The sequence below is a fragment of the Carcharhinus amblyrhynchos genome, chromosome 11, assembly GCF_965287045.1.
Source record: "Carcharhinus amblyrhynchos chromosome 11, sCarAmb.v2.hapA, whole genome shotgun sequence".
In the NCBI taxonomy this organism is placed as follows: Eukaryota; Metazoa; Chordata; class Chondrichthyes; order Carcharhiniformes; family Carcharhinidae; genus Carcharhinus; species Carcharhinus amblyrhynchos.
The window spans coordinates 84,752,630-84,771,051 of NC_137334.1; the positions used below are offsets into that span (position 1 = coordinate 84,752,630).

General features: G+C 42.8%; 1 protein-coding gene across 1 annotated transcript in view; it reads left to right on the forward strand.

Annotated features, from left to right (window-relative positions):
* The first annotated feature begins 336 nt into the window (after positions 1-336).
* The window catches only part of LOC145350301 (contactin-associated protein-like 5), a 1,016,709-nt gene continuing 998,623 nt past the window's right edge, over positions 337-18,422 (forward strand). The window contains exon 1 of the mRNA XM_080199494.1: positions 337-559. Coding sequence (XP_080055620.1) covers positions 475-559 — 85 coding nt within the window. The 5' untranslated portion in view covers positions 337-474. The remainder of the gene's footprint in view (positions 560-18,422) is intronic.

Consider the following 18,422-nt stretch of genomic DNA (forward strand, 5'->3'; position numbering starts at 1 on the left):
TAGACAGTGGGTGTATTTGCGAGAGGGTTGCATCTTTCTGGGAGCCTCATTTGGATAGACTGTCTGGATAACACACACACACACACACACACTGGATGGTCCATCAGTCTTTTCCCCTCCCCTAAATTGCACCCCTCCACCGCTCCCTCAGAGCAGTCTCCCTCTTGCCGTGTGTGTGTGTGTGTGTGTCTCTCTCTCTCTCTCTTGCTTTCCTGGCCCTGATTCCTGGTCCACTGGTTGGCGCAAGAGAACGTGTAGCGGCGGGATGGCGTGAACGAGCAGAAAGAGGAGGAGGAGGAGGCAAGAGAGAGACAGAGAGGGGGGAGAGAGAAAGGGAGGAGTGGAAGAGAGAGAGAGAAACAAGAAGAAAGGGGACAGGAGGAAATCAGATGCTGGCTGACATGGTGAAGAACAGAGAGTTACTGTCCTGATCTCTGTGTGTGTGTCTCTCTCTCTCTCGGTTCTTATTTGAAAATGGACTCGCTGGTTGCTTGCAACCTCTCTCTCGCCCTCTCTCTATCCATCAGTCTATGGGTGTGCATCGCCACCGCTAATTCCCGTAAGTACAGCTCCTGTGTCATTACAGAGCCTGCAATATTTATATGTATATATTTTTTAAAGTGGAGCAAGCCTCCCCACCCCCGAATTTTAATGTGGGGGGTTGCAAATCACTGTAGGATTCTTGACAAGATTGCTTTGTACAGACCGTACTTGGAAAGTGACAGACCCTCTAACAGGAGGGGGGAGAATGATGTGTCTATCTCCATCCCCCCTTATCCCTGCCATCCACTCCGGAATATACTGCAATATCGGGACATAGTTTTACACTCAATTCCCCCTCTGTATTTGCTCGGTAACTTTATTTGTAAATGGAAGGCGAGAGATTGTTCTATGATAGCCCACCTCTGTCTCTCTCTCTCTTTCTCTAGAAACGTTTTTTTTTAAAGTGAAACCGTATTTAGCATCAGTAACTTGTACCCAGACAGTGTGTGGGTGTTTCTGCCTTTTCCGATTTGGTGTGCTCCCGGTGACAGTAAAGCTGGAATCAGTGGGAGCCATGGGCATTAAAGAGGGGCTGTCACCCCCTCTCTCTGAGAACCATGGGCAATGAGAGGGTCTCTGTCTCTCTCTTTGTGGGAGCAATGGGCAAATAAAGGAGCTCTCTCTCTCTCTCTCTGGGAGCTATGGGCAGTTAGAGGGTCTCTGAATCTCTCTTTGTGGGAGCAATGGGCAAATAGAGAAGCTCTCTCTCTCTCTGTGGGAGCAATGGGCATTTAGAGGGTCTCTGTCTCTCTTTGTGGGAGCAATGGGCATTAAGAGGGGCTCTCTCTCCCTCTCTGGGAGCTAGGGACATTAAGAGGGTCTCTGTCTCTCTTTGTGGGAGCAATGGGCATTAAGAGGAGCTCTCACCCTCTCTCTTTATAGGAGCCATGGACATTAAGAGGGTCTGTCTCCCTCTCTCTGACAGCGCAGGGGCATGTTCCTGTTTACAAACACAGACTTTTACTACCCTGGCTTCCTCGAAAATGCTCCAAGACGACATGTGAAAGGGGCAGGGGTTTAATGGATTTAAAGGATACGCGATTCCACGAAAGGCAAACCAGCTGGGGTTATTTGGGGGAAAGACTAGGGGAAAGAAATAGAACTAATAAGTGTCAAATGCACTAAGATCCCAGTTGAAATCTGACAGTGGTGGTGTTTCCCATGTGTTGGAATGTACTAGTCTGTATCGCTAGAGAAGATATCATCAACTGAATAGATGGCAAAAATAAACTTCGGGGAACTAGTGTCAACCGACCTCATTGAATCACTGATGCTAAAATACTGCTGTCACTTGTGCTGGCGCCGGGTTCCTTAATCCACGAATCTATATCTTGTAACAAAGTTCCTCCCTCCAATTCTTGAGGTTACAAACAAGTGCCCGCACTTCAGCTGGTGACCCTTTTATTTCCATACTGGAAAGTTACAGAAAAGGAAATTAAAAGGGGTGTTGGAAATTCCGGGGAGATTGGGAATGTGGTGACTCCCGTATCAGGACTGATTGTTCAGCCCTCCCTTCTAAACCCAGCAGAAAGGCACTCCGGATCCCTGATGTCTGTAATTTGATTAAACTTCCCCAGTATACATCATCACCACGTGGCATTTTTTTTGTTTCACCCGTGCACTCAAAACATATATCGCGATGGAATTGAGACATAATTGTTCCTTTTCTAAGCAAGTTTTCAGGGAAAGGATAGATGCTAATTTGTGGGAATCGTGGATGAATGCCCCAGCTCATTCCCACTGCCCTAATCTCTCTCTCTCTCTAGGACATCCCCCCTGTAGAATTCCTTTAAATTATCTAACAGCACCGCGTCTCCAGTTTCCCTGGTCAACCTCGTTACAACAGTTTCCTAACCACCACCCGCCCCCCCCCCCCCCCCCCCACACACACACCTTCTCAAGATAACCAGTCACCAATCTCAATCTCCTAGTGAACCCTAACACTAATGCTAAAAGTAACATCAGCAGCGAAGACAGTTAAGCACAGAGCGAGGTGCCAGGGGGACTTGTATGAGTAATCTGGTAGCTTGTAGCCACCCCGCCTGGCGACCTGTTATGGACAAAGTCTAACTTCGTTTGGAAAGAAAAAAGATTTGCGGAGCTGCATTCATTTGAAACCTTTCTTTTCGTTGCCTGTCGGAGCAGGAAGACGCTCTCTTAGCTCTGGAAACAACCTCTAGTCTGTGCAAGCCTTACACCCAGGGTTGTCACAACTTTTCTGGTGTTTCCTTTAAGGGTCCCTGGTTACAGCCAGTGAGTGCATCATATTTAACTTGTACTTGCAGTTCTCTGGCTGCGAGTAGATGTCACCACAGAGCAGTTTTCTAAGACAAGTTGCAAAGCCCGCCACTCCCCTCCCCCCCGCGAGTATGAAGAATATTTGGTGTGAACACAATGAAAGAGGGGGAAAAAAAACAGCAAAATGGGTTAATAAGTTTACTAGTTTCAATTGGTCTTGTATACTTTAAAATAGAACATCAGTAAAACTGGGAAATAAGAATACTGGTCTTGTATATTTATAATGGAACACTAGTAAAATGGGAAATTGGGAATACTGGTCTTGATACTTTAAAATGGAGAAATAAGCCTATTTTTCATAGAATCCCAACAGTGCAGAGGAAAGCCATTTGGTCCACTGAGCCTGCACCAACTCTGATAGATTCAGGCCCTTTCCCCGTAACCCCATACATTTACCATGGGTCACTGTCTGTGCAGAGTCTGCACATTCTCCCTCTGTCTGCATGATTTCCTCCAGGTGCTCCGGTTTCCTCCTACAGTCTGAAAGATGTGCACTGGCCATGCTAAATTCTCCCACAGTGTACCTGAATATGCACCAGAATGTGGTGACTAAGGGATTCTCACACTAACTCCATTCACATAGCTGGACTTGTATACTTTAAGATGGAACACTAGTACAGCAAGGAAATAAGAATACCGTCCTTGTACACTAAAATGGAATATTAGTAAAATGGGGAAATGGGCATACTGGTCTGGTGCACTAGTAAGACGGGGAAATAATACTCGTCAGATCTGATTTTGTATACTTTAAAATGGAATACCAGTAAAACAGGGAAATAAGAATACTGATCCCAACTGATTTTTTTCTTCACATGCCATATTTTCTCAAAATATATTCATCAAAATGGGAAGCATGGACAAAGTTGCCTTGAGTGTGGCAACTTGTTCTGATTGAGTCCTTAGGTTTGCCTCATCTCAATTTAAATTATTGCAATTGTTTCTGTCCTACTTCTAAGAGATGTGAGATAAACTCCATATAATGAAATTTTAAATCCATCAAAAAAAATCTGTTTTAAGGTGCATTATTTGGTTTTGAAATAATTGTATTAAAACATTTATATTTTTTAAGTAGTTCAGTTTTGAACTGAAAAGCGGTCAGATCTGTTGCTCAGGAGTTGTTCCTGGCATCAGTTTGTCGAGCGAGAAAGATCAGCTTGTCTGTTGTCTGGTTAGTGCTTAATCTCCTGAGAGGGATTGTGGCAGAATTTCTCTGAGATGGTGATAGAACTCATGATGTGGGTATCCTCCATTCACCTGACGAAGAGGCTGTCCCCTCGAAAGCTAGTGAGAATATTATCAAATAAATAGGTTGGACTAAAACCTGGTGTTGTCAGACTTTTTACTTTATGGTGATAGAAACCAGGGACCAGGTTCTTCCATTGGGTCGAGCTGGCAATCTGACAGCTGAATCGGTTGGTCCGCAGTAAACCACGGGAGACATTGTTCCTAGCTGGTCTGGAACCTTGCAAGGCAGACCTGCTACTTGGAGCTCTGATCCTTTGAAGTCAGTTTCAGGTCTACACAAAAAGAGAATCTAATTGTAGCGCAGGTTCAATTTGAATACATTGTGCAGCTTAACCTCTAGTATTTATTGCCAAGACCATGGGGGTTTGTGCAACTTTTAGTTTTATCTTCCTCTCTCTGAAAGGATAACATAACTGATTACAGTTGTGGCAAATTAATCCATACCTGCTTCCCTTGTAGCGTATATAATTAGTCTGATGTCTCATTACAAATCTAACTCTGTCATTTGCACATTAGCTTTCCACAACAGAGCAACCTTCGGCTGTTTGTTTTCAGTTTGTTGCAATTATTTGCAATTGCTGACAACTTTTTAAGCTTTTCTTAAGCTCTCTGTTGGGAGAGCAGTTCGCTCAGTTGGCTAGCTTTTGGATCAGATCACCCTACAGTCTTTGACAGCTCAGTCCATGTTTCTGCAACTGATTTGATCTGATTTGACTTGATTTATTATTGTCACATGTATTAACATACAGTGAAAAGTACTGTTCCTAGTGCGCTATACAAACAAAGCATACCGTTCATAGAAAAGGAAAGGAGAGAGTGCAGAATGTAGTGTTACAGTCATAGCTAAGGTGCAGAGAAAGATCAGCTTAATGCAAGGTAAGTCCATTCAAAAGCCTGACAGCAGCAGGGATGAAACTGTTCTTGAGTCCGTTGGTACGTGACCTCAGACTTTTGTTTCTTTTCCCCGACGGAAGAAGGTGGAAAAGAGAATGGTGGCTCGGATCAACTGCCAATAATAGGCGCGGCACAGTGGTTAGCACTGCTGCCTCATAGCACCAGGGACTCGGGTTCCATTCCTGGCTTGGGTCACTGTCTGTGTGGATTTTACACATTCCCCTTGTGTTTCCTCCACTGCACTGGTTTTCTCACACAGTCCAAACATGTGTGGGTTAGGTTGAATAGCTATGGTAAATTGCCCCTTAATGTCAGGGGGACGAGCAGAGTAGATATGTGGAGTTATGAATAGGGGCTGGGTAGGATTGTGGTCAGTGCAGACTCTGGGTTGAACGGCCTCCTTCTGCACTGTAGAGATTCTATGATTCTATGAATAGAATTTGGTTCCCTTTCTGGCTGAGGTAGACTTGGATCTTACCCTGCACACTATCCTTGGTTTAAGAAAAAAAATACAACGCCTCTGCTGTGATTTGAGAGATAATCTTCTGAGGACCTGATACACAAGAAAAAATGGTGTGTTCTTTAAATTTAAAGTTGTTTATTAGTTTCACAAGTAGGTTTACATCAACACTGCAATGAAGTTAGTGTGAGAATCCCTTAGTCACCACATTCTGGTGCATAGTCAGGTACACTGTGGGAGAATTTAGCATGGCCAGTGCACATCTTTCAGACTGTAGGAGGAAACCAGAGCACCTGGAGGAAATTATGCAGTCAGAGGGAGAACGTGCAGACTCTGCACAGACAGTGACCCAAGCCGTGAATCGAACCTGGGTCCCTGGTGTTGTGAGGCAGCAGTGCTAACCACTGTGACACTGTGCTGTGTTCTCAACTATAGAATCCTTGTTCAATGTTGTCAAAGCCTTTTTCAAAAATACTGGATGCAACTAACTCAACTGCATTCTGCGATCTGATATTCTTTCACGGGTTGAATGTGAAGACAAAGTTTATATTGTAAACCTGTTGTCAGCAGGCTTGAAACCCAGCTGCTTAATGGAGGAACTTCAACCCTTAGCATCTTATTTTTATTAAATGCATTTTTTCTTGTAACTAGGCTGGTTGCCTCTGTTCTGCCCATTAAGGAATTTGTGCTTTTTTTTGGGGGATCATCTTGGTCAAATTTGGTATAAAATCTATACCTTATTGGCTCATTTCCTTCAGGAAGACATTAATAGGAAGATTAGGTTCGAATTCTGTTTCTTATTTCATTGCTCTTAAGTGCTGTATTAGGATAACACCAGGCCTAAGAGGGTTCAATTATGTAAACCGGTTGCATAAACATGGACTGTAGCCTGTGGCTGTTGGAAGATTGTAGGGTGCTCTGATGCTTAAAGGGTTAATAGGATTCAATAAGATAGATACGGAGAAATTATATTTTCTGGTGACATCAAGAACAAAAAAAAGGGCATTTTCATCAAATTAGAAGTAGGCCATTTAGGAGTGATATCAGGAAGTATTTTTATATGTTAGATATCTGGAAATCTCTCACAAAAGGCTTGGATGCTGCAACAATTTGATCTTCCAAGACTAAGATTGGTAGAATTTTCTTCCTTCTGTATTCCTTGATATCCTTCCTTAATGTGCATGAATAGAGTTGAACGACAGATCAACCGTGATCTAATTGAATAGTGAAACAGGCTCAATGTCTGAATGATTTGTTTGTTCCCGTGTTCCAAAGCCTTTAGTAATCGTGGCACATTGATGGAGGATAAGATAAGACCTTATGTTATATTACATAGACCTATACTGCATTATCTTAAATATTGGTTAAGTGCATCCTACAGTTGGTGAGGGAGTTTGAACATTTGTGGACACAATTGAGGAAGTCAGGAAATCTCTCTCTTTGAAACTTCAAGTTTGAATTCTAACCCAACCTTCCTTTCAGTGAGCTAATACAAATCCCAAACTTGATCAAAATGATCTCAAAAAAACATAAATCCCTTATTGGACAGAATAGATACAGCCAGCAGAAGAAGAAAAAAAAACCTTCACAGGATTTAAACTTTGGTCTTATCATACAATTACGTGAAAAGGTCACTAAAATGTAGGAACAGGAGCAGCCCATTTGAACCCTTGAGTCATGATCGATTCCAAGGTGTGTGGGTTAGATTGATTGGCCATGCTAAATTGTCCCTCAATGTCAGGGGGTTTAGCAGGGTAAATACATGGGGTTATGGGGATAGGGTGGAATTGTTGTCAATGCAGATTCAATGGGCCAAGTGGTGGCCTCCTATACTGTAGGGATTATATGTTTGAACTCCATTCAGCTGCCTTCATGCCACAACTCTTGATACTGTACCACACTGTTATAAAAATAGACGCAAATATTTCCTGTTTCTTCCTATTGAGTTTCAGACAAGTCACTAATTCCCCAGTGCAGTTCGAATGCACCAATGAGCTTGGTACCAGTGCAAAGTTTAGAATATGATAAGCAACAATACTTTTTTGTGTTTTTTTTATGCACGTGGTTAAGTGCATGGAGGCCTGTGGTGCAGTGTTGAAGTCTCTACCTCTGGGACCAAAGATCTGGGTTGGAATCCCATTTGAGGATTTGATGTCCATAGAAGGTGCACACGTAACATGGTTGGAAGGATTGATTTTGGTATGCCTGATGGCGGGCGGTGAGAGTGGGAGAGTTTCCTGTTCAGTCACACTGCAGGAGTTAACGGCAAATCAATGCAGGGCTTTACCACGCATAATCATGGAGTAGTCCAATGACATGGTCACTAATACTCTCTTAGGGCATAGTACCTGAATGATAAGGCAGAGGTAAATGCACACGGTGTGATCTCCTCGATATCTCACAATTAGGAATCATAGAATCCCTGCAGTGCAGAAGGAGGCCAATCAGCCCATCAAGCTCGCACCAATAACAATCCCACCCAGCCCCTATCCCCATAACCCCACATATTTACCCTGCTAATCCCCCTAACCTACACATCTTGGGACATTAAGGGGCAATTTAGCATGTCCAATCAACCTAACCCATACATCTTTGGAGTGCGGAAGGAAACAGGAGCACCCGGAGGAAACCCACGCAGACACAGGGAGAATGTGCAAACTCCCACACAGGCAGTGACCTGAGGCTGGAAATGAACCCAGGTCCCTGCCAATTAAGTTTTTGTTGCTGTACAAGAATTGGCAGGTTAATCGGCATTTTTCTTCAAAAGAATGAAAAGCTTACAAGTCAGTTTTGAAATGTAAATTTAGGGAAAGAAAAGATTATTGGGCAGCCTGGTTTCTTTGTCAGCCTGTGTTTTTAAAATTGGGTTTGTGTCAGTTTTGGTTGATTTGGTGTGAAGCTGGACCATTTGAAATTGCCAGCTCCAGATGGTCTCACACTGAGTGAATTTGTGAACAGTCACGCCTTGAACAATTTGTTGATTCTGCGTTCCTGTCATAAAGCTCACAACTCAGTGGCACAGACAGGGGAGGCGGTAGCGCAGTGGTTAGCATAGTGGTATTGTCACTGGGTTAGTCGTTTTTAAACGTTGACTCCTAGTCGTAGAACCTACTCCAAGAAAATAGTGGGATTTTCTCCACTCGTCTGAAGGAGTGAAATTCCACCATCACTCAAGCAATTCAACATCATCCAGGACAGAGCAGCCTTCTTCTTAAATCCTTAAAAGTCAGCCATGCTAAAAATTGATTGGCCCCCCCATCCTCATTCACTTCTCCTACCACCGATGCACAGTGCATGTACCGTCTACAAGGTGCACTACAGGACAAACCCATGATCACTACCATCTAGACGGACAAGGACAGCGGACACTTGAAACACCACACCACCTGGATCTTCCCCTCCAAGCTCCTCACCATCCAGTCTTGGGATGTCACCATTCTTTCACTGTTGCTGGGTCAAAACTCAGGAACTCCCTCCCTGAGAGCACTATGGTTAGAATTATAGAATCCCTACAGTGCAGAAGAAGGCCTTTCATCCCATTGAGTCTGCACTGAACACAATCCCATGTATCCCCATAACCCCGTGCATTTACCCTGGCTAGCCAGCCCCCCCGACCCTAAGGGGCAATTTTTAACATGACCAATGCGCCTAACCCCGTACATCTTTGGACTCTGGAGCACCCAGAGGAAACCCACGCAGACACGGTGAGAACATGCACATGTGATGTACCTACATCATGTGGACTGTAGCAGTTGAAAAAGGGAGCTCACTACCACTGTCTCAGGGGCATTTAGGGATGGGTAATAAAATGCTGGCCTTTCCAGCAATATCCACATCCCATGAACGAACTTAAAAAAATTATTGTCTCCCTCCGCCCCTCCCCAACAGCTCCTTTATCCATATAAATTGCTCCTATTAACACTGTGAAATTGTTCTAGATTTTATTGCAGCTAATGTACAATCTAGAGAAGACACGTATTTGGTTGCGGTTGTGTAGTTCATCATGAAGTACAGCAATATGGAAGCCAGTTTGTAACAATGCAGAACATGTAGCAAATGAAGGACAAAGGTCTGACAAGCCTGAAATGAATAACTTGGAATGTGTGCCTTGAGCTACTTCATATTGAAAAGCCTTATCTCACCAACACTGTCACTGTTGTGTTTGGCCTGATCCCTTCAGGCACAATATTGTTCTTTGCGTGAACATCTTTACCAGCAAGCTGTGTAAGAATGTGCAATATTAATGTATTATTTGAAAATGCCACGCACATACAAAGGACAACGTCTTAGATACATGCGTTTTGTACAAGCTACACTTTTGTTGCTCTTTGTTGTCAGAAAAATATCCATGTGGTGCTCTTTGTGATCACTCGATATCCCAAAGTATTCGTGTCAATGAGGTATTTTTAATGTTTAATGTTTATTTATTAGAGTCGCAAGCAGGCTGACATTAACACTGCAATGTAGTTGCCGTGATGTGTAGCCATTGTTGTAATGTGGGAAACGTGACACTCAATAAGTGCATAAGACCATAAGACATAGGAGCAGAATTAGGCCACTCGGCCCATTCAATCATGGCTGATATTTTTCTCATCCCCATTCTCCTGCCTTTTCCCCACAATTCCTGATCCCCTTATTAATCTAGAACCTATCTATCTCTGCCTTAAAGACATTCAATGGCCTGGCCTCCACAAACTTTCTGCGGCAAAGAATTCCACAGATTCATCACTGTCTGACTGAAAAAATTCCTCCTTATCTCTGTTTAAAGGATCATCCCTTTGGCCTGCGGTCGTACCCTCTGGTTCTAGTTTTTCCTACTAGTGGAAACATTCTCTCCATGTCCACTCTATCCAGGCCTTGCAATATCCTGTAAGTTTCAATATGATCTCCCCCCCATCCTTCTAATCTCCAACAAGTACAGACCCAGAGTCCTCAACCCTTCCTTGTACAACAAGCTCTTCATTTCAAGGGTCATTCTTGTGAACCTCTGCTGGATCTTTTCCAAGGCCAGCACATCCTTCCTTAGATATGGGGCCCAAAACTGCTCACAATACTCCACATGGGGCCTGACCAGAGCTTTATACAGCCTCAGCATTACATCCCTGCTCTTGTATTCTAGCCCTGCTAACACAAATGTATTCTCAACATTAACCAAATTAGTATGAGGTTGTGCTCTCTTGTTCTAATTTTTCTTACTAGTGGAAACATCCTCTCCACATCCACTTTATCCAGGCATAGTGAACACCCACAAAAGCAGTATAATAATGACCAAAGAACCTGTCTTATATAAGAATGATTGAGTGATAAATATTGGCCAGGAGTAACTTCCCTGCTCTCCTTTGAAATAGATTATTTTGTATTCATCCACATATGCAGATGGAGTCTCGGTTGAATTAAAAGATAACTCCTCCAACAGTGCAGCACTCCCTCAGTACTGTAACGGAGTGTCGACCTTGATTTTCTTTGTGTACTGGCCTTGGAGCGGGAAACGAACCCAAAACCTTGTGGCTCAGGGGAGTGTTACCAACAGAGCTACAGCTGGTGCTTTGTCTTTGTAATGCACCAACTGAGAGGTGCTGCCTTTGAATTTATGGGGAAAAAAAAAACAAGAAACATTTTAAGTTAAAATCTTTAATCTTGTGGAATGTACTCCTCATGTGAATCTCTGAATTCACCACCTGCAATGCATTCCACCTGCTGTGAAGGGCTGAATAAATCTCATTCCTGCCCCTGACATCGCAAGTCCCTCATAATAGATTTGACACTTTTGTTTGACCATGTGCCTATTCTAAGTGTCTCTCCAAAAGCAACAGGAGAAGATGGGATTGCTTTCCTCTGAGCAGACATTTGATAGAGTTGTTCAAAATCATGACCGTTTTTGATGATGTAAGGCCAAATGGTTTCTAGTGGCAGTGGGGTCAGTAAACAAAATAAAAACATGAGGGTCGGAATTCTCCTGTCGCATACTACCGCTGCCAACGAGAACGGAAAATCTGGCGTTCAGCCAAATCTCCATTTACAACAGCGGGACAGGATAATCCCTGTCCGGTCAAGGTCAGAAAATTCTATCCAAGGTGAAAAAAGTGAGAAATGACAGAAGGAAACGTTTTTTTAAAAGGCAAGCTATGATATGGAATACACTGCTTGAAAGATCAAAGAAACCTGTTTAAAAAAACTCCAGATTGGATAAATACGGAATCATAGCATTCCTACAGTATAGAAGGAAGCCATTCAGCCCATCGAGTCTGTACCGATCACAATCCCTCCCAGGCCTTATTCCTGTAACCCCACACATTTACCCTGTTAATTTCCCTGACACTCGGGTAATTTATCTTGGCCAGTCAACCTAACCTGCACATCCTTTGGACTGTGGAAAGAAACCCACGCAGATAGACACGGGGGAGAAAGTGCAAACTCCACAAAGGCAGTCACCCAAGGCTGGAATTGAACCTGGATCCCCGATGCTGCGAGGCAGCAGGGCAAATCACTGTGCCACTGTGCCGGGATGGGGAGAAAAATAATACACGGGGCTCTTGCGGGAACAGCAGGCGTGTGGAGGGAGCTGCTGAAAAATCAGTGCGAGCACAATGGGCAGGATGGCTTAGGGAGTGATTGAAGGCTGATAAGCTACTTTTCTTACCAACACGGTTGTGAGTCTAAACAACCACCTTCAGAAATTAAATAGCCAAGCTCTTGATTCATCCAGCTTTCGAACATCGTGGTGGGAATCTGGGTCGGTGGTGGGCGGTGCAATCTGGACATGAATGACAACATAATCAAATAATAAAGTATAAGGAGATAAATTACAGTGTAGCACACTGCTGATATTATCATAAACTGCATGATACAAGTGGAAGATGTGTGGGTTTGGAATTCATAGAATCCCTACAGAAGGAGGCCATTCGGCCCATCAAGTCTACACAGACCACAATCCCGCCCAGCCCTATTTCCAAAACCTCATATATTAATAACATGTTAATACCCAGACCCTAGGGTTGATCTAGCGTGGCCAAGCAACCTAACCCACAACTTTGGACTGTGGGAGGGAACTGGAGCACCCAGAAGAAACCCACGCAGACACTGACTCGAGGCCAGAATTGAACCCAGGTCCCTGGCGCTGTAAGGCAGCAGTGCTAACCACTGTGCCACCCAAATTCAAGGTGTATTCAATGATGTATACCCAAATATAGGTGCATTGGCCCGAACAGGCACCGGAGTGTGGCGACTCGGGGAATTTCACAGTAACTTCATTGCAGTATTAATGTAAGCCATACATGTGACTAATAAGTAAACTTTAAATATGATATTGTAGAGTCCACTGTAACTTAAATCCTCTCACCAAACAAATCTAAGTTCATAGAATAATAGGCTAGCATGGCACAGGAGGAAGCCATTTAGTTCATTGTGCCTATGCCCATTCTTTGAGTCTTCTCTTCACTTTATTTGTTCATGGGATGTAAGTGCCTCTGGTAATTAGTTGCATTTCTCTGCTCTTTCCCTCTATCACAGCATTTTTATCCTCTTTTTATTACCATATGTATATCCCCCAAAAAGGTACCATTGAATCCACTTTCACCAGCAATGCGTTTCAGATCGTAACAACTCCTAAATAAATCTCTCCTCAACATCCCCGATTTTTGCATATATTTAAAATGTGTCTCCTTCGGTTACTGACCACCTTACCGGTGGAAACCATTTCTTTCTATGCACTCTTATCAAAACCCCTCATCATTCTGAAGAGCTCTATTAAATCTCCCCTTATCTTTTTTTTATTTTGCAAGTTCAGAAATACAATGTATACAATCATATTAGATTTCAAATGGAAGAAAACACCTTGGGACATGTATCGATGTTAACAGCACTATATAAATGCAAATTGCTTTTGTTACAGGGTAAAAGTATTACATCCCCCACCATAATAATTTACCGAAATTCTAAAGATGCACCAGACAATAACAATACGAGATAATGAAAAAATAACGTTCTTAAATTGTCCCATATTATGTTACTTTCTATAATATAGTTTGATCAAGGGTGTTAAGTCTTTGTGAAGTCATACAAGAAGACTGCTGCATTGTCAAAGATTCTATATTTTGAATGAGATGTTAAACAGTGCTATAATCCGCCAGATCATTAGTTTTGGCAATGCTACGAATCCTTTGGCATCGTTAAAAGAGCAACAGTACATTACATCTACATAGTGCCTTTTCCATCAAACAAAATCTCTCACCGGGCCACATGAGTAATTAGGAGAAATGACCAAGAGCTTGGTGAAAAAGGGAGGAATCAAGTCATCTTCCTCAAGCAAGAAGTGAGGGGTGGAGATCTAGTAAGGCTTGAAGGGGGCAATTCCAGAGCTTAGGGCCTATAGATGGCTGAAGTCATGGCTGTTGTGTGAAGGAAGTGGAAGGTAGGAACACAAAGCCAGAGTTGGAAAAGCAAAATACACAGAAGCTTGTAGGCCTGGAGGAGGTTATGAAGCTAAATAGGAAGTGAGGTCCTGGAGGTCACAAGGGTGAGAGTTTAAAATTGACATGATTGGAGATGAGGAGGAAATGTAGCACAGGATGAATGGGACTTGGTATAAGTTGGGATTCAGGTAACTGTGGCACGGTGGTTAGCATGCTGCCTCACACGCCAGGGACCTGGGTTCAATTCCCGGCTTGGGTCATTGCCTTTGTGGAATTTGCACATTCTCCTCCCATACTCCAAAGATGTGTGGGTCAGATTGATTGGCCAGGATAAATTGCCACTTAGTGTCTGGGGGACTGGCGGGGTAAATACGGGCGGGATTGTGGTCAGTGCAGACTTGATGGGCTGAATGGCCTTCTTCTGCACTGTAGGAATTCTGTGTTCCAGATATTGTAGCTAAGGGTGTATTCACACAATTAGCTTAAAAGCAACATGCCTTAACACAAGATCCTAGCACAAATATGATGGGCTGAATGCTGTGACTTTCTGCTTTCCTATCTAAGCCATTCTGAAAGTTAATCTGATAGTACCTCATTTTACAAGAATTTTAGTTTGCACCATTTCACCAACCTCAAAATAACACATCAAATAATGTTACAACAAAAAAAAACACAGCTCATTGGTGCTGGAATCTAGGATTACTTTGGTGAATTCAGCAAACTTATTAACTATGAAATTTAAGTGGTGAAAATTGTGTGTGAACTTAGCATAGAACTGTGATTTATGTCAGTGTTAAGTTCAAGGCTAATTAAGTGTGTATGAAAGCCTGCAATGAGGTGTGTGTATTAATTATATCCTTCAGGAAAATAATAACTTGGAGGTTCAGTTTGCTAATCATCTAATTAAACTTTTTATTTTCTCTTTTCTGTCTCCTATTATTTTTGTCTAGGCCCCCACCTCGATACTTAAAATATGCATAAAATCTTGTACTGTACATATTTAGGTCAGAATTCAGTCTGCATTTCCTGGGCTTTGACGTACATTAGGTGATCTCAGCAGTGCTTTAGAAATATAGGAAGAGGAGGAAGCCATTTGGCTCTTGGAGCCTGCACCATCATTCATAAAGACCATGGCTAATAAATTATAAATTAACTCAATTGCCTGATATATGCCCCCCCCACCAATATCTTTTAATCCCATTTGCTTCTAACTGGTCCTTGAAAACATTTGGCTTCAACTACTTTCTGTGGTAACAGATTTTCCTCAGACTGGCCACCTATGGGTCTATGGGTGAAGAAATATTTCCTCATCTCTGTCCAAAATGGTCTGCACTATATCGACAGGTTGTGAACCCTGGGTCTGGACACCCCCATCATTGGGAACATCCTTCTTACATGTACCCTGCCTAATCCTGTTAGAATTTTATAGGGTCCTATGACATCCAACCCGCAACCCCCACCATGCCCCGCCCACCCATGTCATTCTTCTGAACTCCAGTGGATACAATCCTAACCAACTCAATCTCTTCTCCCAGGTCAGTCCTGCCATCCCAAGCATCAGTCTGGTAAATCTCCTCTGCACTCCCTCTAAAGCAAGAACATCCTTGCTCAAATAAGGAGACCAAAACTGCACCTAATATTCCAGGTGTGGCCTCACTAAGGCCCTGTTTAATTACAGCAAGACATCTCTGCTCCGGCACTCGAATTTTCTCACTATGAAGGCCATCATACCATTTACCTTCTTTACTGCCTGCTGTACCTGCGTGCTTACCTTCAGTGACCGGTGTATGAGGGCACCCAGGTCTCATTGCACATTCCCCTCTCCTAATTTATGGCCATTCAGATAGTAATCTGCTTTCCTGTTTTGTTACCAAAGTAGATAATTCATATTTATCCAAATTATAGTTGATCTGCCATTTACTCAACTTATCCAAATTGCATTGAAGCGTCTTTGCATCTTCCAAACAGCTTCCTCTCCCCCCCGCCCTGGCTTAGTGGCATCTGCAAATTTGGAGATATTACAATTAGCTCCCTTATCCAAATCACTAATATATATCGTAAATAGCTGAGGTCCCAGTACTGATCCCTGTGGTACTTCACTATTCACTGCTTATCAATGGAAAAACAGATCTTTATTCTTACTCTGTTTCCTGTCTGCCAACCAGTACCCGTAATCCTCTACATTTTAATTTTACATGCTAATCTCTGGGACTTCGTTGAAAGCTTTCTACGACTCCAAATAAACCACATTCTCTTGTCCCCCCCTTAATCAACTCTTTGAGTCATACCTTCAAAGAATACTAGTTCATTTGTCAAGCATCATTTCCCTTTCATAAATCCAGGCTGACTATTTCCAATCCTGTTTTCCATGTGTTTTGCTATAAAATCTTTGATGATGAATTCTAGAACTTTCCCCACTACTGAAGTCAAACTAACTGATCTATAACCAGCAACTAGGACAAAAATAAATACTTCAGTATTCTCACCTTCTGCCTTCCTTTTTATTCTCTCTCTGGCTTACACTCTATTTTTCTATTAAAAAACAATGTTGGATTTGTACAATACATTGTTAGGTTGGGCCGCTGTTGAAACATTACATGCAGTTTTAGGCATCTTCACCCTGTTGAAGGAAGGACATTGGACCCGTGGTCCAGGAATTGGAGGTTAAAGGTTACAATTTTGAAAAGCTTAACACCTTTTAACGATAACTGCTGAGCTAAGAGGGATCACGCAGAGGTTTGTAATGTTTGAAATGTTTTGAAAGGTTAACAGCGAAAGATTGCTTTCTCTGGCAAATTGGTTACACAGGATCACAGACTACCTTGATGATGAATGAAGGAGAATGCGAGCAGATTTGTTTTTCTTTTGTTTCTGCAAGGAGCACAATGTTTTACAGTTGCCTTTGAGACAAAGAGTACAGCATCATTGAAAAGGGAATTCGCTCAGTATTTCAAAATGTAAAGGGATGTAGGGACAGGGTTGGGAAATTGGATTGGGGACCTTGCTCCAACTGTAAAACTAGCATCAGTCGTGGCACAGTGGGTCATGGCCTCCTTCTGCGCTTGATTTTCTGTGATCCTGTAAAGTGGTTTGTGATCCACCGTTTGATCATAAGTCTCAGTTCTAACATTTCTCCAGTCTTTCACTCTGCTGACAGAAGGTATGTGAGAATGACTTGCAGTGACTATGCTTCTCTGTCACCCTTGTTTCCTTGCATGACAGCACTTAGCTTCATTTCGATGCCACCTTGCGCAACCCCAGCTGAGATCAAAAGTTCAGCGTTTTGAGAAGTGTAGTTGTGTCTCATTCAAGCAGCCTTGGGCTTGAATATGCAGTGTTAGTTTTTCTCTGACAAGCCAACTAGTTGAAATGATTCAATCAGGTGGCGTGTAGAGTTTACAGATTGCTTCAAAATCAGATTAAGACAACTTAAGGGACTTAGACTTGTAATGGAATCTAACTATCTCTCTGCAGTTACTCATAGGAACATAGGAAATAGAAGCAGGAATAAGCTGCTTGCCCTTTGCGTCTGCTCCATCATTCATTTTGATAATGGCTGATCATGAAATTAAATATTCTGATCTTACTTTCGCTCCCCCCCACCCGATCCCTTGGTCACTTTAGCTCCAAGAGCTATATCTAATTCTTGAAATCTCATGACATTCTGTGGTAGCGAATTCCACGGATTCACCACTCTGTGGGTGAAGAAATTTCTGCTCACCTCTGTCCTAAAAGGTTTACCATTTACCCTCAATCTATGGCCCCTAGTTCTGGACTCCCAACCATTTGGAACGTCCATTCTTTCTGAATCTACCCTGCTTAATCCTGTTAGAATTGTATAAGTTTCTATAAGATCCCCCCCTCACTCTTTTAAACTCCAATAATATAATCCTAACCGGCTTAGTCTCTCCTCTTAAAGCGATCTCTCCTGCCATTCCAGGAATCAAGCCCACATAAAGTCAGTTCCTGAAATGGAATCCTACTGTCCATGCATATGTGACTGGGTGACGACACTTAGATATCCCTGAAGTGTTGATGTGACATGGTGTTGCAATGATTATCATGACCTAAGCCCAGTGATGTTCTGTGTGATGTTAGTGTACCTTTAAGAATTATTTTAAAAATCATGTTCTCTGCAGCTCTCCCATCCTCAGCCTATGCCATTGTTGCCATATTGCTCCTAACATGGCTTAAATGGGGCTTGTTTATTTTTACTTTGGGATCTTTTATGATCCTGCATTGTTCGGAGGAAGGCTGGTTGGCTGGTCATGGGTTCTAGACAGTTTTCTTTTCTTCCTATTGAATTTAAGATTTCATTTCCTGTTTTGGCAGGCAGCAGTTTAGTTTTAGAAGAGAGTGGGCTTCTGACTGAAAGCAGTATTTCTTTCATTCTCTGTCTCCCTGGTATTGGAAATTTTGCTGGTTAGCTGAAAGCAAGAATTCCTGCCTTCCTGGAGTAGAGAATCTGCTGTTGGTGGCTCAACTAGAGCCTCTCCCTGATGTTCTAGGAAGTTGTTCTGACTCCAAGCTTGTCTGTGTGTGCCTCAAGAGAACTACAGCATTCACCCAAA